Source organism: Mobula birostris, chromosome 11 (genome assembly GCF_030028105.1).
Source record: "Mobula birostris isolate sMobBir1 chromosome 11, sMobBir1.hap1, whole genome shotgun sequence".
Taxonomy (NCBI): Eukaryota; Metazoa; Chordata; class Chondrichthyes; order Myliobatiformes; family Myliobatidae; genus Mobula; species Mobula birostris.
The window spans coordinates 98,206,190-98,229,376 of record NC_092380.1 but is presented as its reverse complement, the minus strand read 5'-3'; the positions used below and the strand labels follow the sequence as shown (position 1 = coordinate 98,229,376).

General features: G+C 39.4%; 1 protein-coding gene across 1 annotated transcript in view; it reads left to right on the top strand.

The window, feature by feature from the left end:
• The window catches only part of slc6a5 (solute carrier family 6 member 5), a 68,909-nt gene that overhangs the window by 9,855 nt on the left and 35,867 nt on the right, over window positions 1–23,187 (top strand). Inside the window, exons 5-7 of the mRNA XM_072272743.1 lie at window positions 11,934–12,065; window positions 12,158–12,331; window positions 21,642–21,783. Coding sequence (XP_072128844.1) covers window positions 11,934–12,065; window positions 12,158–12,331; window positions 21,642–21,783 — 448 coding nt within the window. The remainder of the gene's footprint in view (window positions 1–11,933; window positions 12,066–12,157; window positions 12,332–21,641; window positions 21,784–23,187) is intronic.

Genomic DNA, 23,187 nt, shown 5'->3' with positions numbered 1-23,187 from the left:
TTGCACTTTATTGCATACGGTCGTTTATGGGGGGAAATGATGGCAATAGATTATTTGGATGCGAGTGAGACTTTAATGTAGGATCTTCCTAATCCACAGTCGAGCTGGACGGATGAACTCTATGCATTGTTTGGCCAAGTGTAGACAATCACAGCTGCGTGATTATTCTGCACAGGCTCGTCTTTGGATGCTTGCCTGGACCCAGTCCTACTCTACAAGTTCAGGAGTGACGGAACCACCCTCCAGACTCACAGCTGCGTGCTGACTAATGGTTTGGCAAGTCCCTCCATTCAAAGGCACCTGGAAATGAATGGCAACTGCTAGGTGATGCCCATAATAAGTAAATTATTAATAAATTAATTCAATACCTCAGGCTTCCTGAGACTTTTAAATTTTGCACGTTTAAAGAAGCATTATTTAATTTAAAGACAATTTTAATTGATACTGCATCCAAGGACAATTCTGTGCTCAAAAAGACTTCCTTTGTAGGCAGTAAGTGCAAACATTTTCCACTGTGCACAAAAAAGGCAGAATAGCTCAAGAGTCAGGTTAATATTTTAAAAGAAGATATGTGATATTTTTCTAATGGATTCATCAAGAACAAATGAGGCTATTATAAAAGTATTATTGTTTAATTCAGATACGCATTATTTCCCCAAAGAAACTGCATTTTTCGCTTCAGATATCCGATAACCAGTATATTTAAAAAAAACCTTTGAACTTTTTTCCACCATTCTTTCAACTAATACATTCCAATGAGAATGGCTGAGAGGGATAATAAACTGGCCACGATTGAATAGTGAATCAGACTCAATTGAGCAAATAGCTTAATTAGCTGCCATGTTTTATGGTCTTAGTTCATAGCAACAATTTCATATCATCTTCCAAATTATCTTAAATCTGTGCTTTAATGTTCCAAATTTGCTGGTGAAAATAGTTTTGCCATGTTAACTGCATCAGGAGCCCTTATTAAAGTTCAAAGTAAACTTATTGTCAAAGTACATCAATATCACCATATATAACCCTGAACTTTATTTTCTTATGGGCATACTCAAAAAAACCATAATAGAATAATGACCATAATAAATCAATGAAACAGCCTACCAATTTGGGCATTCAACCAATGTGCAAAAGACAAGAAACTGTGCAAATGTAAAAGGGGGGGGAGGGGACGTGTTGGGCATGTGGCCAAGTGGTTAAGGTGTTCGTCTAGTGATCTGAAGGTCGCTAGTTCAAGCCTCAGCTGTGGCAGCGTGTTTATGTCCTTGAGCAAGGCACTTAGCCACACATTGCTTTAGTGTCTGTGCGAGGAGTGGCGCCCCACACAGACTTCCAATCTGCACCTTGTAAGGCATGAAAATGACCGATGCAGGCCTCTCATAGCCTGAGTCGATGTTGCCTCCCTCCCAAATGCAAAAGAGAAAAGAAATAATAAGAAAACAATAAATATTGAGCACATGAAGTGAAGAGTCCTTGGAAAATGAGTTCATAAGTTGTGGGAACGTTCCAATGTTGGGGCAAGTGAAGGTGAATGAAGTCATCTCCTTTGGTTCGAGAGCTTCATGGTTGAAGGGTAAATAAGCATTCCTAAACTTGATTGTATGAATCCTGAGCCTCCTATACCTTCTTCCTGATGGCAGCAGCAAGAAGAGAGCATAACCTGGATGGGTTCCTGATGATGGATTCTGTGACAACACTTTCATGTAGATGTACTCAATGGTGGGAGGGGTTTACAAGTGATGGAGGGGACCATATCTACTAATTTTTGTAGGATTTTCTGTACAAGGGAATCTATAGAAGTTTGGCAAACTTTTAGATGTCATGCCAAATCTTTGCAAATTCCTAAGGAAGTGGAGATGCTGCAGTGCATTCTTCATAATTGCACTTGCACACTCAGCCCAGGATTGAAAAAGTGAAATGATATAACCAAGGAATTTAAAGTTGCTGACCCTCTCAACCTCAGATACTTCGATGAGGACTAGCTCATGGACCTCTAGTTTTGTCCTCCAGAAGTCAATAATCAGCTCCTTGGTCTTGCTGACATTGTTTTGTGGCACCCCTCAGCCAGATTTTCAATCTCCCTTCTATCTGCCCACTTGTCACCACCTTTGATTTGGTCTACAACGATACTGTCATTAGCAAACTTGAATATGGTATTGGTGCTGTGTTTAACCACACATTCATAAATTTAAAGTGAGCCGAGCATGGGACTAAGCAAAGAGACTTGTGGTCGACCTGTGCTGATGGAGATTGTGGAGGTGATTTTGTTGCTAATCCAAACTGACTGGGGTCTGCAGTGAGGAAATTGAGAATCCAATTGCACAAGGATATATGGAGGCCAAAGTTTTGAAGCTTATTGATTAGTTTTGAGAGGATGATGGTATTGAATGCCCAGCTATATTTGCTTAAGAGTATCCTGAAGTATACATCTTTGCTGTCCAGATGTTCTGGGGTTGAGTGAAGAGGCTATGAGATGGCTTCTGCTCTGGATCTTTTACTCCGGTAGGTAAATTGGAGCAGATCCAAGTCACTTCTCAGGCAGGAATTGATGTGTTTCGTCAACAACCTCTCAAAACCCTTCATTACTGTGGATGTAAGTGCTACTGGATGATAGTCATTGAGACAGTTTACCATGTTCTTCTTAGGCACCGGTATATGTGAAGACCCCTTGAGGCAGTGGGTGCCTCAGTCTGCCAAAGTCAGAGGTTAAAGATCTCAGCAAACAATCCAGTCAGTTGATCAGCACAGGACTTTTGTACTTGGCCAGGTAGCCCATCTAGACTGGATGCTTTTCATGGGTTCAGACTCCTGAAGGTTACTCGTATATCAGCCTCAGAGAAATCACAGGATCATCTGGGGCTGTGGGAGTTCATGATGGTTCCTCCATGCTTTGTCAGTCAAAGTGAGCATAGAAGCCATTAAGCTCAACTGGAAGCAATGCCCTGTTGTCACCTTTGTCATTTAATTTTACCTCATAAGAGGTGACAGCATTCAAGCCCTGCCACAACTGTTGAGCATCCTTCTGCGGTTCAAGATTAGTCCAGAATTGCCAGTTCACCTGTGAAGTGGCTTTCTGGAGATTGTACCAGGACGTCTTGTAATTTCCTTGATGACTAGTCTTGAATGCATCTGTCCTGGCCCTCAGCACCTCTTAGTTCTACTAAACTCTGGAGCTTTGCTCTGTAGCCTCTGCCTGTATGCAGGTGGGAGAAGGACAGCCAAGTGATCAGATTACTGAAATGCTGTCTGGACATGGAACAGTAAGCATTCCTTGTTTTAGTATACAGTGGTCTTGTATGTTGGGGACCTCTGGTGCCAATGGGTTAGATGCTGATGGTAATTGGGTAGGGTTTCCTTTAAACAAGCCTGGTCAAAGTCACCAACTGTGATTTGAAATGCGTCAGGATGGACTATTTCTTGTCTGGAAATGACATTATGCAGTATCTCAAAGTGCTTGATAATAGTCAGCCGCAAGTGGTATGTAAACTGAGTCAGGATTATGGAGGAGAACTCCCTTGGTAAATAAAATGGACAATGTTTGACTATTAGGTTTTCAAGGTCAGTGGAACACGAGTTCAACAAAACTACCACATTGGAGCACCACTGAGAATTTATCATGAAATACACACCTCCTCCTTTTGCCTTTCCTGAATCAGTAGTTCAGTCCATTCTGTGAATTGAGAAGGCTTTGGATATGATTACTGTATCTGGCATGCTGGACGTAAGCCATGTCTTGATTACACATAGAACAACAATCTCTAATTTCTTTCCAATACAGCAATCTTGCCCTCAGGTCCTCAATTTTGTTCTCCAGCGTCTGCACATTTGCTAACAAGATGCTGGGTAGAGGAGGTCTCTGTGTTTCAGTCTGTCTTGAAATCCCACCCCCCCCCCCACCGCCGCCTTGCTTCCAGTCACGACTACGAACTTTTATTTGCTTAAAGGTACCATATCTGCTTGCTTGAGAGTTAAGTCTGCTGAGTCCTTCAGAAGATCGTAAAATCTATAGTTCTTAGACCAATAAGACCATGAGACATAGGAGCAGAATTAGGCCATTCAGCCCATTGAGTCTACTCCACCATTTCATCATGGCTGATCCCAGATCTCATTCAATCCCATACTCTTGCCTTCTCACCATATCCCTTGATGCCACAACCAGTCTGGAATCTACCAACTTAAAAGTATGTTACTTAAGGACACACACCACTAGGTTCAGGAACAGCTACTTCCGCTCAACCATCAGGCTCTTAACCCAGGTTACCTATTACTTTACTACAGTTTCATTATGCTTGTTACTCTGTAGTTGACTGCATCTGCCTGCTTTTATATAACTTCACTCAACTTCACTTGCCCCATCAGTGAACTATTCTCATAACCTGCGGGCTCACATTCAAGGACTCTTCATCGCACATTCTTGATATTTACTGCTTATTTATTTATTTATTTATTTATTTATTATTACTATTTCTTCTTTCGTATTTATTTGCGCTGGTTGTGTCTTTTGCATATTGATCACTTGTCCCCCTGTTGGTATGGTCTTTCATTGATTCTATAATGCTTCTTGGATTTACTGAGTATGCACAAAAAAAAATGAATCTCTGTGTTGTATATGGTGACATAAACAGCGGGTAATTTGATAACAATGTTACTTTGAACTTTGAACAAGCCATGAAAAATATTATAAACACTCAATTTATTACCTCTGCCCTGAAAAGCTGGTTATGGATTTTCCTGAATCTTAGTCCCTGAAAACCTGTAGGATTCCTGTCAAGACATAATACAAAATGCAGTATTCTTGTATTGCTCAGGGAAAAACAATTCTCTCCCATTTTGTTCTCAAAATAAATGAGCTGATTGGGCTGTAGATTTTGTGCATTTTAAGACGATAAAAGACCATAAGATGTAGGAGCAGAATTAGGCCCTCTGGCCCATCGACTCTGCTCTGCCATTCAATCATGGCTGATCCTTTTTTCTTCTCCTCCTCAACCCCAGTTCCCGACCTTCTCCCCGTAACCTTTGATGCCGTGTCCAATCCAGAACCTATCAATTTCTGCCTTAAATACACCCAATGACCTGGCCTCCACAGCTGCATCTGGCAACAAATTCCACAAATTCACCACCCTCTGGCTAAAGAAATTTCTTCGCATCTCTGTTATGAAAGGCGCCCCTCTATCCTGAGTCTGTGCCCTCTTGTACTAGACTCTCCCATCATGGGGAAACATCCTTACCACTTCAGTTCTATCCAGGTCTTTCAACATTCAAAAGGTTTCAATGAGATCCACATTCATCCTTCTGAATTCCAGTGCACCAGACCCAGAACCATCAAACGTTCCTCATATGATAACCCTTTGATTCCTGGAATCATCCTTGTGAACCTACCCTGGACCCTCTCTAATGCCAGCACAACTTTTTCTAACTTGAGGGGCCCAAAACTGTTCACAATACTCAAGGTGAGGCTTCACCAGAGCTCCAGAGCCTTATAAAGCCTCAGCATCGCATCTTTGCTCTTGTATTCTAGACCTCTTGAATGCTAACATGGCATTTGCCTTCCTCACCACTGGCTCAACCTGCAAATTAACCTCTTAAATTAAGTCTCTTTGCATCTCAGATTTTTGGATTTTCTCCCCGTTTAGAAAATAGTCTGCACATTTATTTCTACTACCAAAGTGCATGACTGTGCATTTTCCAACATTGTATTTCATTTGCCACTTTCTTGCCCATTCTCCCAATCTCTCTCTAAGTCCTTCTGCATGCTACCTGTTTCCTCAACACTACCTGCCTTTTGACCAATCTTTGTATCATCTGCAAACTAGGCAACAAAGCCATCTATTCCATCATCTAAATCATTTATATACAGCATAAAAAGAAGTGGTCCCAACACCGACCCCTACGGAACACCACTAGTCACTGGCAGCCAACCAGAAAAGGATCCTTTTATTCCCATTTACTGCCTCCAACCAATCAGCTAATGCTCTAACCATGTTAGTAACTTATCTGTAATTTTTTTTTGAAGTATGGATAAGCAGATGCACCTGTCACTGACTTCTGTGCAATATACTTGTCGCAATATAATTAATATCTCCCAGATAATACTTCTGCAATGGTACTCTGAGAAAGTTACCTGTCACTTTACTATAGTTTCATTATGCTTGTTACTCTGTAGCTGACTGCACCTGCCTGCTTTTATATAGCGTAGTGGTGACATGGATCAAAAATTGCATTGGTTTTATTTGAAAAAAGATAGATGCTTTACTGTTCAAGTTACGGCAACAACTGTCGATATCTTTATAGCTACACTTAATCAAAGTTACTTGGAAATCAAGCTACTGGAAGCTGTTGCACATGGTTGCTGAGTGGTTATGTTACAGGACTAGTAATCCAGACTTCGCTTGAATTCCATAATGGCAGCTAGGTCATTTATTTAGAAGAAATTAAATACATTTGGAGTGAACAGATAGTTTCTGTAATAGTGGCACAATGTCTGTTGAATAGAATGCTAATTGGACTTGGGACTGACATTTCACCACAATGCCATTTTAAAATGAACTGAAATTGGCAACATGTTACACATTCTACATTTTTTAATTAATGTTAATTTGTGTAACTGTTGTGTATGAATTTAACCTCTCTAACTACGTTGTGATTTTACTGTGTTAAGCAAATGATTTTAAGTATAAGTCTGGAGCTTTAGATGTGTCATTGCTGCTTTTATACAGTAATTGCTTATTATGTAACATTTGGACTTTAAATTGTTCATTTTAGATAAAAGTAGTATTATTTGAGTTTGGGTGAAATTATTAAATTGGTGATAGTGATTCAGTTAATTGATGTACACCTCTGTTAATTTTTAGCATCAACTGAAGTAGAAGTTGTAGGTGGTAGCTGAATTAATCCAACTTGACTTTTATGAATGGTCAAAGCCAGAATTACTTCCACTGAGGGAAATATGATAAAATTTTCAGAAAATAATTAAAGGTTCTGGAATACCTAGGGATGGTGTGGGAAGTTGGACATGTTGTACAAAGGAAGTTAGAATGTGTAGTGACATGGAAACTTTGGGTTTTACTTCATGCATTGATTTCTTTAGGAAGTTAAACGTCAAAGTGATTATTGTGCCTTCTATGGAAGTTAAAAGAATCTTTTCTGTTTGGTGCTTTATCACTTTTTTATGTTACTATACTTCATAGTTAATATATATTTTTAAAATTTTATATGAACTCTTTAATTTAAGTGAGTCTATTGGGTTCACTGATCATAATTGTCCTGGGTTACATTGATGGCTTCAAATGGACTGAAGCCAAAATAGTTCAGTTACTGGATGGTACCCTTATAAGGTGTGTAGTATATGATCAACTTCCTTCTCTCTGCTAACTCCTGGTTGTGGCTGTGTCTGTGTCCCTTGGTGTGGAGAAGGCTGAGTGAGGACCTAACCGAGGGCTATAGATGGATAATAGAACACTTTCCCCCAGAACAGAAGTGTCCAATATGAGGGAGTGGATATTGGGTGAACAGAATCTTCTCCAATAAAGTGTATGCAATGAGGCAAAGCTATGGAACTATCCAAAGTTAGGCTAGAAACATTGGATGACCAGCAGCATGCTGTGTAGTCTGACAGAAACAGCAGAAGAGATGGTTGCAGTGTTGCATTATGATGGACAACAACATGCGGCTGACAAAGAAATACTCTTTGAAGGAAAAATATGTGCACGGTGTAGACAAGAAAATCATTTACCACAAACAGTGCCCAATGAAGAGGACGTTAAGTGTTCATGGAGTGGATGAAAAGAGCTCAACAGAGTTCACAACAAGTATCATTTCATCAAGTCCAGGGAACAAAATGTATCTCAAGTCAAATGAGATCAATTTGTGGAAAAAAATGCCAATGTGATGTGCAGTAGGGTATCGACTTGATTCAGAAGCAATATGCAATGCCCTCCTGAATGAAGTTAGCCAATTAAAGAGAGGTGGTTAAAACACATGGGGTTAGTGTGGTAAACCTACAATAGAAATCTGAAAGTAGTGAACCAAATGATTGCGCGCTATGATGTGGATTTCATCATAGTAAGCCCAGGGAGATCTGGAAATGGTCCAGTACAGCTAATGAGACTGATGAGGATCCTGCAATCATGAAAATTGCTTCAGTACATACAATTACATCAGCCAGATAACTTGCAGATGATTACGCACGTGTCATTTTCAGAACAGAAGGCAAAACACTATTTAGTCCTAGCCTGCATCAGGGTATTGAATACAGGAGTTGAGATATCTCTTTGTAACTGTACCATTCAACCATGGGGCAGAGGAATAAAATTAAGCCATTTGGCCTATTGAGTCTACTTCACAATTCCACCATGGCTGATTTATTTTCCCTCTCAATCCCCTTCACCCACCTTCTTCCCATAACCTTTGACATACGTACTAATGCCCATAACCTTTCACACCTTTACTAATCAAGAACTTATCAACCTTTACTTTAAATGTATCCAATGACTTGGCTTCCACAGCCATTTATGGTAATGAATTCCACAGATTCACCACCACGTGGCTGAAGAAATTTCTCCTCATCTCTGTTCTAAAGGGATGTCCTTGTATTCTGAGGCTGTGCCCCATTGTACCAGAACTGCCCTCTATTGAAAACATTCTCTCCACATCCACTCTGTCTAGGGTTTTCAGTGAGACCCTACCTCATTCTTTTAAACACCAGTGAGTACAGCCCTAGAGCCATCAAAATCAATGGTGAGACCACACTAATATTTTGTGCAGTTCTGGTTGACTAGCTGTAGAACTGATTACATTAAGCTGGGGAAGATGCAGAGAAGATTCACAAGAACATTACCAGCCTGGACAGCTGCAGTTATAGGGAGAGGTGAGATAGGCTGGGTCTTTTTTTTCTTGAAGCATTGGAGGCTGAACAGTGACCTTTTAGAGGTCTATATGATCATGAGGGGCATAGGCTAGGTGGATGGTCATGACCTCTTTCCCAGGTTAGAGAACTATAAAACCAGGGGGCATATATTTAAGGGGAAAGGGGAAAATAGTTAAAAGGGATCTGAGGGGCAACTTTTTCACACAGTGTATGGTGGGTATATGGAAAGAATTGCCAGAGAAAGCTGCAGAGGCAGGTAAAATTATAATGCTTAACAGACTTTTGGATACATGCATGGATAGAAAAGGCCTTGAGGTATATGAGTTAAATGCAGGTATTTGAGACTAGCTCGGATAGACACCATGGTTAGCATGGATGAGTTGGGCCAAAGGGCCTGTTTGTGTGTTGTATGACTCCGTGACTCTATGAGAGGAAACAGCTTGATACATCCATCGAAGGATGTTCCTGTAGTTTATCGTGCTGTAACTTCTTGGCTTGGAAATAATTATCTTCATATTTCCAGCGACCGGGACACCCCAAATGCTCCTTGAGAGCCAGAGGAATATCCTTTGATAGATGTACCAAACTGTATGAAGTGGAGGTTCAATCCTGGAGCTAAAGACATTCACCTTTTAGCTCTGAGATTGAACCTTCACTTCATCCCTGGCCAGTAGACGTATTTTCTTGCAGATTATCTAATGACCATGGATCACACTATGTGCTGATCTCTAGAAAGGAAGCAACCAAAGGAAGACTCATTCTCATCGTCCTAGACAGTCCTTGGTCTGCTACATCAAAGTGGGAAAATTAATCTAGTGACAGAAAATAGTTTGATTTTCAAATTCATGCATTTAAATGACTTATAGTATTTTTGAGACCCTGATCATAGAGACAGAGCTGGCAACTTTCTGAGGATCTCAAAAGACAGACAGTACAATCACCAGAGACACAAGGGATTCTCTAGATGCTGGAAATCTTGAGGAACATCTCGGTCCAAAAGGTCAACAGTTTATTTTCCTCCTGCGATGCTGCCTAACCTGCTGAGTTTTTCCAGCAGATGTAGTTTCATCACCAGACATAATTTTCCACAGTATCTTAGTACGTTGTTTTAAAAAAGATGCCAATGACCTGCCTCTTAGTAATATTTAGAGACATAGTGGAGATGAAAGCTATGTAAAGACCAATGTCAGCCTTGAATTCAACACACAGTATGTCCCAGATCATATACGGTTATGGGAGAGCAAGTCATCCCAGTCTGGAGGCTAGCAGCAATCACACCAAAAAGGTTTGCTTTTGGAAACTGGTTGGAAAAAAAAATGGAGGTACATGATAGCCCAGCAACTGTTGTTGGTAGAACAGCATCCTCTTGGGATTGGATTCAGAGGATGTGCAGCTTGTAGAGCTGCTGTCTCACAATTCTAGTAACTGGTTTCAATCCTGAACCTCAGGCACTGGCTGTATGGAGTTTGTACAATCTGTGTCTCTCAGTGATCACGTGGTCTTCCTCGGGGCACTCCAGTTACCTCCCATATCCCACACCAAAAGTTCGAAGTGCAAAAAGTTTAAAGTAAATTTAGTATCAAAGTACATATATGTCACCATATACAACCTTGAGATTCATTTCTTTGCAGGCATACACAGTAAATCCAAGAAACACAACAGAATCAATGAAAGACTGCACCCAACAGGATGGATAAACAACCAATGTGCAAAAGACAACAAACTGTGCAAATACAAAAAAAAGATAAATAATTAAGCAATAAATATTGAGAAAATGAGATGAAGAGCCCTTGAAAGTGAGTCCATAGGTTGTGGGAATAGCTCGGTGATGGGATAACTGAAGTTGAATGAAGTTAACTCCACTGGTTCAAGACCCTGATGGTTGAGGCGTAATAACTGTTCCTGAACCTGGTAGCGTGTGTCCTGAGGCTCCTGTACCTTCTACCTGATGGCAGTAGCGGGAAGAGAGCATGGCCTAGGTGGTGAGGGTCCTTGCTGCTTTCTCGCGACAGCGCTCCATGTAGATGTGCTCGGTCGTTTACCCATTATGGACAGGGCCGTATCCTCTACTTTTTGTAGGGTTTTCAGTTCAAAGGCATTGGTATATCTATAGCAGGCTGTGATGCCGCCAGTCAATATACTCTCCACCACACATCTATTGAAGTTTGTCAAGTTCTAGATGTCAAGCTGAGTATTCACAAACTTCTATAGATGTATGGAAGTGGAGGCACTGCCATGTTTGCACTTACAAGCAAACGAGCAGGTTGGTAGGTTAATTTATTACTGTTCATTGGCCCTAGTATGTAAATTAGTGGGAGAATCTGGTGATGCGGGGTGAGGTGATAGAAATTTTGGTAGAATAAAATGGATTAAGGTACAATTAGTGTTAAAATGGGAATCAGTGGGCTGATGGGTCTGTTTTCCATAATTCACAGGCATACAAAATGGACAATTATTTGTTTTCTTTCATTATCAAAGGGAAATGACATGTAATATATGTAATTTTGTTGGAACCCTTTAAGGATTGTGGTATGTGACTAATTGCCTTCTGCATGATTTTTAGTAATACTGTAAAATGCTCTGGTAGTATCATTTACCAGTTATCTTCCAGTATCTTAAGGAGGGTTTGAGAATGTTATTATACACTGAGTCTGGGAGCTGTATTTAATTTTTATTGATTCAATATTGAGATTATCAACTTACACCAAATTCTAGTGGACAGTTTGTTCATAATAATTGAAATGATGTGCTTTTTGTTGTAAACTTGATATTGTGATTTTCAGCGCCATCAGTTTTGATTTCAGAGTCTCTGGCGTCCCCTGTTGTCTGGCCTTAGCATTACACACTGTATATAAAATCTTCTGCCTGCCACAGATTGTTTCTCTAGCACACTTTATTTTATACTGGCATCAGCTTGAGATTTCTGATTAACTTCTGAATTTTATAACTGTAAACTAAATATAAGTTGTACCCTAACTCATCTAAGCTCTTTTTAAAGTCATCTTAATTTCTTCAATTAGATCAATAAATATTGAATCTTGCCTTTGTTCACTGATTTTTCCTTCAGGTGCATTTTTGATCCCTTACCTGATGATGCTGGCATTTGCTGGAGTCCCCATTTTCCTCCTTGAAACAGCACTTGGCCAATTTGCCAGTCAGGGACCAATATCTGTGTGGAAGGCTATTCCTGCTTTGCAAGGTAAATATTCACATCCAGAGTCACTTTCTGATAACAAGTTCTTTTGTCTAAAAATAAACATGACATTGTTTTGTTTTTCATTCTGTCTGCAGGATGTGGAATCGCTATGTTGATCATCTCGGTTCTGATTGCAGTGTACTACAACATCATAATATGTTACACCCTTTTCTACCTTTTTGCATCATGTATTCCTGTACTTCCCTGGGCATCTTGTGAAAACAGTTGGAACACTGAAAATTGTAGAGACAAGAACAAGCTGCTATTGGGTAACCACTGCAGAACCTATTCTTTGGACAGATCCAATCTTCCGACCCATTGGAGGAGGTTTTAACATATTACAAAGACACGCACTAGTTTTACAGGGGTCGACGTGGATACTTGTGAAAATAACTTGCCTTAAAACGACAACCAGTCCTCTCAAATTCCAGCAGGGATCACAGCATCTTCCAACATCACGAGCCTTATTTGCTTTTATTCATTTTTAACCTTCATCCATCTTTGTTGGCTAGTGGGAATTGGGAAAGAGGTTACTGCTAGTCATTTTACTTCTGCTGTTATGGTAATTTGAATTGAGTGTCATTTTAATACATAGTTGCCTTCATTTGAGTAGGTCCATGTAACCTAATAAGAGGTTCAGTTTAATCAAATTATTACAGTGACCATCAGATGATGTAATTTATGAGTGAATCATTGGGTGTTCATTAATTATTTACTAATTATATAAATGATGAGATGTTAGACTGTAGCTTTGCAGAATCATAGAATTTTACAGCATGGAGATAGATTTTTAGAGATGCAGTACAGTAACAGGCCCTTCTAGCGCACGTTGCCCAATTACACGCATGTGACCAATTAACCTACACACCCCTATGTCTTTGGACTGTGGGAAGAAACTGGAGCACCCAGAGGAAACTAACACTGTCACAGGGAGATCATATGAACTCCTTGTAGGCAGTGGTGGGAATCGAACCGGGTATTATTTGGCATCTACTCCTTACTAGTTACTTGAAAGAGTTGTCCACTGAACTGACCTTCCCCATAATCTTCTGAGCAGTTTTCATTCCAAATATTGATTCAAATCACTTTTGGAAGCTATTGTAGTTTGTAATTCTGCTATTATTCTGGCAGGCGATTCCTAGTCCTAATAAACCTAATCTTCTCCACTTCCCCTTGACACTCTTCTATTTGTATTGAAGCTGACACCAGCTGAAGAGAGCAAAGTATTAGATGACATTAAAAATATTCACCTTCAAAAATTAACTTCAAAATCTGATACTTCCCAGAAATTTTAATTTATATCAACAAAATTATGTTAAGACTTAGGAACAGAATTAGGACATTCGGCCCATCGAGTCTGCTGTACTATTCCATCATGACTGATTTGTTATACGTCTCAATCCCATTCTTCTGCCTTCTCCCTGTAACCTTTGACACCCTTACTAATCAAGAACCTATCAAATTCTACTTTAAGTATACCCAATGACTTGGCCTCCACAGTCATCTGTGGCAATGAATTCCACAGATTCACCACCCTCTGCCCAAAAAAAATTTCCTCTTCATCTCTGTTCTAAATGGATATCCTTCTATTCTGATGCTCTGCCCTCTGTATCATCTCAAAAACATTAGAATGAATTTAATTGGTGACGACAGGCAAGGGAGGCTGCAGATTCTGTGTCACTTGGTTAGATCATTAAATTGTAGAGAGCATAGCACACTAAATCAGGCCATTTGGCCTGATGTGTCTGTATTGGTCAGAAACGAACTAGCCCAATTCCATTTCTAGCTGCCAAGCTGTTGCCCAACAGGCCAAGAGTCTTCAAGTACACACACAAAACGCTGGAGGAACTTAACAGGTCAGTCAGCATCTTTGAAGGAGAATAAATATTCAATGTTTCACGCTGAGACACTTCATCAGGATCGAATGAATCAGCTGCTGCTGATTGGTTCAGTTCAGCTGCTGAACTCAGCCTGACCTGTTGAGTTATTCCAGCACTTTGTGTGTGTGTTTACTCAAGATTCCCAGCATCTGCAGGATCTCTTGTGTTCTCAAGTACACATCCAAGTACTATTTAAACATGGAGAATGTTTATGCTTCCTCCATCATTTCAGCCAGTGAGTTCAAGATCCTTACCATCCTCTGGATGAAAATAAGTGTCCTCATGTACTGCTCCATCCACTTACACGTTTTACTTATGTCTATCACCCCTACTGGGGCATAGGCTGCCAACGGGAGCTCACCAGAGTCCTCTGTCTGGGGCTTGTCTTTCAAGCTGTTCCTGCGTTTTGCCCATCTTCTTGGTGTCAGCTTCAGGGTCGTGTCACCAGGTCTTCTTTGTCCAGCCCTCTTAGAAGGTTGATCAGCTTTGTAGCTTCCATGGACATGAGGCTTTCATCACACATCTTCATACATCTTCCAGGTGAAGATCTTTCCTCTCCCAGGGATGAGATCTTCAGAGATTTCTGTAGCTCTGGGTTTTTGTTTATGGGATGGGGTTGCTGGCTCCATGTCTAGCCCTCCTCCTTTCGCCGCCGGGCTTGCGGCCGTCCATGTTGGAGTTTCCATCCACTTACAAAGTACTTTAAATCTGCAACCACACTTCTCCCCCTATCCCATCTTCTGTCCCAACACCTCTACTCCCCAAGTTTTGATCGCCCTGGAAAGGAAAGTAGGTGCTTCCTTCCTATCCTGACTCCTCAAGGTTTTATACAAACTAATTAAGTCTCCAATCTATTCCAAAGGAAGCAACTCTAGCCTTTTCAGTCTTTCCTCATTGTTCCGATTTTCTATTCCAGATATTTTCACAGACCTTTTTTGTACTCCCTCCAGTACAATCACATCTTTCCTGTAACATTGAGATGGATAATGTAAGCACTATTCCCGTTGTAGTTTAACTAGTGTTATTTACAGTGCCAGCATTATCTCCCTGCTCTTATATTCTATGGCTTGGTTAATAAAGGAGACCATCCCATATGACAGAGATGTGGTGCATGTTTTATGTCTCAGTTTCAGTCAGAAATTGGCTGCTCCACTTTTGGAACTATTGGCTATAAATGGACAGATACTTAATCCAGACATGTCAAAAAACTGTGGTCACACCAGATCACTTTAAAGAATGCTTCGAATGTCGAATGTTTCATATTTCTCTATAGTGCTCAGTGATTGTTATTGTCTTGTGATTATAATGTAAGTAATAACGGATACAGTCTTGCAGTGTTTGCACAAGATTGAGGGTAAAGGGCCAAAGAATAACCCCTCTCAATGTTAATACTTCAGATATGTAATGTCCACTTTTGAATATTTTCCACTTAACGTTTTAAGACATTTTTATAAGGATAATTATCTTTTTTCCTTCTTGGATTAAGGTTCCCTGCATCACAACCTGATATTAAGATCGTGGCTTATATTTTTTTTCATAAAACAATACTAGTCTTGTTCTAGTCACAATGACCCAAAGGTAGTTCAGTACGAATGACTGTGAAACAGTCTTTCACCAAAGAGAGACGTGTCATTTCTGTTGGGTCTTCTCACAATGACCTACACAGTGATTGGGAGCAGGGTTGAATTAATTCTTCCTCATCGTTCCTAGCTATAGACCAGTAAGTTTATGCATACGTGTTCTCCCATAAAGCCATAAGCAAATAGAAATCTTTAGCATAAAATCAGACCTTTTGTTGAAAATCTACATTTGTTGAAATGGCTCCAGGGTATTTACAATATAACTGAGATGTACCATTAAGGTTCTAGTATCATTGGACCAACATCTAATGTCTCTGAAGAAACAATTAAGCAAATAAATTCAATGAGATTCCAGATAATCAAATTAGTTTCCATCTGAACATTGGTGAATAACCAAGCAGCCTAGGATTCAAGCAATTTTAGATTGAAAAAAGCTTTGAGCTTCAGACAAGAATTCAGCGTGGTGCTTACATTTAACCAACTATACTGTACATTAATTCATAACAAACTTAGAGTAATGATGCCATTGAAGGGTATAAATTATTTAAAATATATCCAGTTATATCAAGAACAACCATAAGACACAGGTGCAGAATTTGGCCATTTGGCCCATTGACTCTGCTCAGCCATTCAAACATAGCTGATTTATTATCTGTCTCAACCCCATTCTCCTGCCTTCGCCCTGTGACCTTTGACACCCTGACTAATCAAAACCAACAAGACTAAGCTGCAATTTGCATTATAAAGGACATAATAAGAAATGTAAGCTTATTTTACATTTTTTTAAAACAAATGTATAAACATTATCTTTCTGGTTTAAGGCAACATTTGGACACTGAACTACCTTGCCTCTGTCTCCATTCTATAACAATCTGTGCTTTTGGCATGTTTAGAATTGTAGCTTGTGTTGGGGTTAGTGTACTTGATTCTCAAAGTGTCAGCAATGTAGAAGATAGACATTGCATCAGTCTTTGCAGTAATGATTTCCACAAAGCTTGCATGTCAAAGTTGTCATCAATTCTTGGGGTAAATTCACATACTCCCAGCAGGGAGGCAGTGCTTGGAGGAAGTGTGGGTCACAGATTTAACACTCTGTCAAAGTTATATTTTGCTTATGAAAGTGAATGAATAACTGCATTAATTCTAAGTGCTTCTCTAGATAAAGTAAGTTAGAATGAAATTGCTTCACCTTTGGGATGTGAATTTGAATCTAGCCAAGACTGCCAAGATGAGTATCTTCTATTGCTGCAGGGATGTGAGATTTGGAGTAAAGCTACTTTAAGCAAGCTTATCTCCTCTTGATTTTGGATCTGTAGCACAAATTCTGACCCGAATATGATACAATTTTGCTGAAAGCTGGAAACAGCAGAAATGAGAGGTGGAATTTTCCCACTGATTCAGCAGGGGGTGACTTTATAAAATTGAATTAAAGTGCATCGTTTGAGAACTATCCTGGGAAATTGACCCTCCTTCTGACCTATGCCAAATTGATTGGGGAACATTTACTCTTGCACTGGATGTCACTGTAATTAATTACATACATGTTCCATAAAAGACTTCATTTACTTCCTGTAGTTTGTCCTAGCCTTACTGAAATCTTAATGATGCATCTCATTAATTTATTCACAGAAACAAAATCTTAAACCGTAGGAAAATGAAGGCTGCTAACTTTGGAAAATCACAGTGTAATATAAATCTAATGTGGGTTAAAGATAACAGCTGGGAGATAACAGCAGACAGTAATGCATTCCAAGTTTTTCACCCATCTCCAAAACATGCTTGAAGTTCAAAGGTAATGCATAATGCCTTTGGTATTGATTTTAAAGCATATTTGATTATAAAGAAATGCAATGCTTTGTATAATACATATATGTTCGATGCATGTATCACGCTCTGCCTTGTCTTTTTACATACTAACACATTCAACTGCACAAAATCCCTTTTTTCATGATTGCACTTCTGATTTGAAAAAGGCTGCACCACAATTTAATGTTGTTAATACAAGACTTGATAGTTGTGGCTCATGGTTATACTGTTGATTGAAATCTCATGCCAAAGACGAGCACAAAATCAAGCCTGACATTTCCCTTTGCTGAGAGAATGCTGCTGTGTCTACCACAGGATCCATCTACCCTCTCAGATAGATGGACTCCCAAAGAAAAGCTTGTGAGTTCTCCCTGACATTTGAACCAACACTTTTGTCACTAATAGAGATTATATTGTTGTTTCTTTTCTGTGGGTTCTTGCTGTGTGCATAATGGCTGCCAGATATCCTGCATTGTAACAATGATGACATTTTAATGCACATTATGTATGAAATGCTTTTGGGATGTCCCGTGGTCATGGAAGATGTTATAGAAAAGCAAGGCTACCTTCAAGTGAACAATCTTTATACTTACACAGCATGGAAATCATTTTCACATTCTATTGGGAATGTTAAATTGACATCCAGATTACAATTTTTTCTTACAGATTGTAAAACAATATGCATGTACTGATACTGCACTTTGAAAGGAATCATATTTTTAAAATTTCAAATTATAAAACTTCCTGAGATTATTTTTCCTAGTTCTAAACTGAGGAATTAATATAGTAGCGTTATTTTTCAATCCAATTGCAGGCTATTATCAATTTCCTCTCTCCAAATATAAGCTTAAATGGGCAAATATATCTATCAAAACATATAGAAGCAAGTTCATTATGACTGTATTAAGCTTTCAGGCAATACATTGCTGGAGTTTATTATGCACAGTCGAACTTACGTCAAAAGAAAGAAAACTGGTGAAGAAAAAGAAGCACAGACAAAACGCTGGAGGAACTCAGCAGGCCAGGCAGCATTTATGGAAAAGAGCGAACAGACGACATTTTGGGCCAAGACCCTTCATCAGGACTGGACTGCCGAGTTCCTCCAGCATTTTCGTGTATTGCTTTGAATTTGCAGTGTCTGCATATTTTCTTGTGTTTGGGGGAAAAAAAGAATTATGCACAGAACATAACAATTCAATATTTGCCGCACAGTGTGGCACAATGCCTAACATACTGTTTTACCAGATATTTATCCCATTGTGTTGCGTTATATACCTCATGATACCACACTGTGATATACAGTGTAAATATGTTTTTACACTGTGTACACCACATTATGTGACATAATACATATCACCTGGTGTTGAATCATATGTAGATGTTGCTCCATATAGTACAGTCCACATAGTTATGTGGTGGGTACTGTATAACACATTGTGGATTTGCACTATGAGAAATCATCCATAAGCGTGTTGAGGTGTGATACTGACAACAATATGCAGTGTGATATTGATGTGTGGTAATTACAACAATCTGCAATGTGGTATTTGCTCCATATTGTGCACAAAAAAGTTGCATCATATACTCCATCCTATTACATGTATTTAACAGAATATGTTATATACTTCTGCATGATAATTACATAATGAACAGCAAAGTCTATTCTACATTATCATTGCACAGTATATGGTACGTATGCATCATTCAATTTTACAGGTTTTACAACAGATTTCATTCTGCAATGTTACAGGCACCTGCAACACCGTGTGACATAATACATGACCACAGTGGTACATCATTTTATATCATTGTCATAGTGTAAGGGAATCGTACAACATGGAAACAGATCACTTGGCTTCCCACATCCACACTGACTAGAGGACACCCATCCCTATTAATCTCATCTTCCAGCATATTGTTCCGAGACATTCGATGGCATTGCGTCCACTACTCTTTCCACAAGTCCTAAACTATCCTGAACTTTACTCACTGTTCTCTGGGCGAAAAAACTCCTCCTCAGACCCCCTCTATATTTCTTACCCCTTATCCTAAATCAATGTCCTCTCGTTTCATCGACCTCTAATACATGAAAAAATTACCTGCAGTCTACCCCTATCTATACTCTCATAATTTCATTCCTCTTAATCATATTCCCTGTTAGCCTCCTTTGCTCGTCTGCTATATGGGAAAAGCACACAGTGCTGTGGATTTTGTCATGAGTGATTACAGCTGTGCATGAAATGCATCAGAATGGTTTGACTGTATAGATGAAATACAACACATTGTAATACATTGCATATTCTAAGCATCTCATAATGTAGACAGCATTGTGCATTTTAGTCAACCATGTTGACATAAATGGAAAGCCTTCTCCAAATTTGAGAGTTTACAAATCAAACTGAAAAAAAAAATCAATTCAGATTTCTTTCTTGTGGCTTTGACATTTTAAGTCCTTTGAGATGCCTTATCCAAGCCTGAAAAAATCCTGCATAAATTGGCTATTGTAAAGTTTAGGATAGTTCAGGAATTGACAGGATGGTGCTGGACTTTAGCTGGCTAAACTTACACCCTCTTAACCACCACAAACTACTACTGCCTCACACCCTGTTAGGACATTGGTTTACAAGGTTATGCTCCTAAATGTAAAAGAATGTCCAGTCACTATTAAGGTTTAGCACACCAATGAATTGGACTAATTAGTCAATCACCTTTCTATATAGTGCAATAATCTGCCTGACCCAAGTGTTGGTTTGCTGGGCCAGCCATAGATATTTAAATGCATTCCACCTTACATTACTAGGGATGAACTCAACCTACTCCAATTCGTCCCCTGTTCCTCACAAGAAGATGTATTGATACTTCAGGCTTCAGACGATGGTTGAAAAGCTGATTCCAGGAACTGTTCCGGCACAGCACAGTCATCAACAAAGTCCACAGTAAAACGCATGAGTGCATCGCCACCATTTTCCTCCCCACAGCATGCCAGCAGAAACATTACTCCATTCTTTGGAACCTCAGCAGCAAATGCTGATTTCTGAGCAGCTTAAAGGTAGGTATTTAACCCTGGGAACATATTTACACGTGTGGCCTTGAGGTGATGCATCCAGAAGCCCTCATTCCACGCCTCAGAGTTTTCTCATCACTTATTTAATGAACTTCAAATACAGTAAGTTTTGGAAGAATTTAGGAAAGAGGGTTTCCAATTACTCTTGTCACCAGTGTGTTACAATACATTGCTGTAGACTGGGTTTGCTCATTATCAAGTGTGAACACTAGCCTCCCATCCAAAGAGCCATAAAGGAACAATGCATGACATGAACGTGACTAATCTGTGGTTACTTCAGATTTATCTTGCTTGCCAGATTGACACTTTCTTAGCACCAATCCACATTGAGTATTGCAATGTAAGAGGAAGCCTTCTGCAGTATTCCTTGGAATGTAATATATGAAGAAAGCTACATGTATGGCAATGAGGCATATAACCCTGATTGCGTAATTGGTAGCAAGATTTAGGTGGGAGAAGTGTGAACAAAGGAAGAAATGTTTCTTTCTTCTAAGTATGGCTTTCAAAAAGTGGTGCTCCAGCTAACTTCCAAAACTTTCCCTTGGATAGGAAGTTAAAGTTGGAAAAGTGTATGTAGGGCAATTATCAACAATATGTTTGCATGATAATATAACTGAGAGCATTTAGGGGCACACTCTCAATGATCAAGACAATTAAAACAGTGAACAGCATGGATAATATTAACAGCACAATACAATCAGTATCAGGAATAGTAAAGTTGTTTTGTTTAGAAAGCATTATAACTCTAAGCTCTTCCTTGATATGAATGTCCAGCAGAAGGCATAAATAGGAGAATAAACAATTTCATTCAGTGAATTTCCTATCCATGGATCTTGGTATTCAAGAAGATACCCAGAATAATATCCAGTGTTAGAACATCTAACCTGCAGATACCTCCGGATGTTTACATGATCCACTGGATTTTTTTTTTATTCCATTCAGTATTCTTGATCTTTCAAACTCATATGTTTAATGAAAAAAAGGGAATGAGCCAGTTCTCCTTTGCAAAATTGCAGATGTGAGGAAGTTCACAGAGGATCCCTGTAGTGAGCTGGTATAATAAATTATTTTTCAGTGTCCTGAGGTAAAGGAAGTTCTTTGAATAGTAAGTTATTACAAGTATTTTGTGCCTTCACTATCATGACATTGAAGGCTTGAAAGAATAAACCAAACGTTTGTCAATAGTTCAGAGATTCAGTAGCAGAAGTAAAAATAATAATGTATTAATAAGATTTTCTTGTCCCTACAGATTCTTGTATGATTGAAGATACCAACAGTGTGCAGATTAAAAATACATCATTTTGCATTTCTGCTTTTCCCAACCTCACCATGGTGAACTACAGCAGACCCATAAACAAAACCTTTGTCAGTGGGAGTGAAGAATACTTCAAGTAAGTGGGAAATTTAATACAGAAAGGGTTGTTAGCATTGAAATTACAAAAATATAATCAGGATTAAGAGATGAAGGCAAGACTATGAGAGAGAAAAACTGAAGGACTTTTCATTTAAGTCACTACCACAAGTCTATATAGTGCAGCAATCTGAAAATATACCCATATGGTGAAGAAAATGCTGCTAAAAGAATGAGGTGTAGCACAAGAACTTAAAAGGGAAAAGTGAACGGTGAAGAGTAAACAGTAAAATGGCAAGACACACACAGACACACACACATACACACACACACACACACACACACACACACACACACACACACACATATAGTGTTGGAAGAACTCAGCAGGGCAAGTGGGATCTACGGAGGAAAATGAATGATCGACGTTTCAGGCTAAGAGCCTTCGTCAGGATTGGAAAGAAAGAGGACAGAAGGCAGAGTAAAAGAGTGCGGAGTGTGGGAGAGGGAGGAGCACAAGCTGGCAGGTAATAGGTGGATCCAGATGAGAGAGGGAATTGAATCGGGAATAGTGTGGGAAAGTGGAAGAGGCAAAGGGCTGACCAAAATAGATTCTCATAGGGGAGGACGGTAGACCACAGAATAAAGGAAAGAAGTTATGGTACAAGAGGGAGGAAGGAATGGGTGATGTGCAGGTCATGAGGTCAGGGAGGTGTAAGAAAAGGGCCCAGAGGAATATAGGAGATCAAAAGTGTATGGGGGGGGGGGAAACAGAGGGGAGTGTTTACCAGAAGTTAGAAAAACTGTTCTGTATGCTGTCAGTTTCGAGCCCAAGACAGAAAATGAGGCGTTGTTCCTCTGTTTGACTATTTATTTCCCTCCAGAGGTGCTGCCTGACCTGCTGAGTTCCTGCAGCGTCTTGTAGGTATTGTTCCAAGTCTCCCACATCTCCCTGGAGTCTGCAAATAAGCTTTCATCAATCTGAAACGTTTTTTCTCTCTTCTCAAAAAGTCTAAATTGTTTGAAATGAAACATTCCTCCACAAAATAATGATAGCATGGTGAATTTATTGTTTGCAACCACAGAGCTTCTCACAACAAATAATGAAAGCAATAATGAAAATCTTAAAAGGATTTGATTTCCTCTCTGAGCTCTTAACCTGTGAGCACCCTGCTAGCAAATTGATTCTCAATTAGTCAATTATATGTGTAATTACTTTAAATCAATGCAGACCAGGATATTCAGAAAACTAAGCAGTTATATTTAGAACTGTAAAGTAACACTATCAAATCTTAACTTCATCGGCAAAGTAAAAATTATAGAGAATTGATCCTGACTTTGCATGATTTTGCATAGTGGATGGTAGTTGCAAACACGAGAAAATCTGTGGATGTTGGAAATCTAAAGCAACTAACACAAAAAAAGCTGGAGGAACTCATTAGGT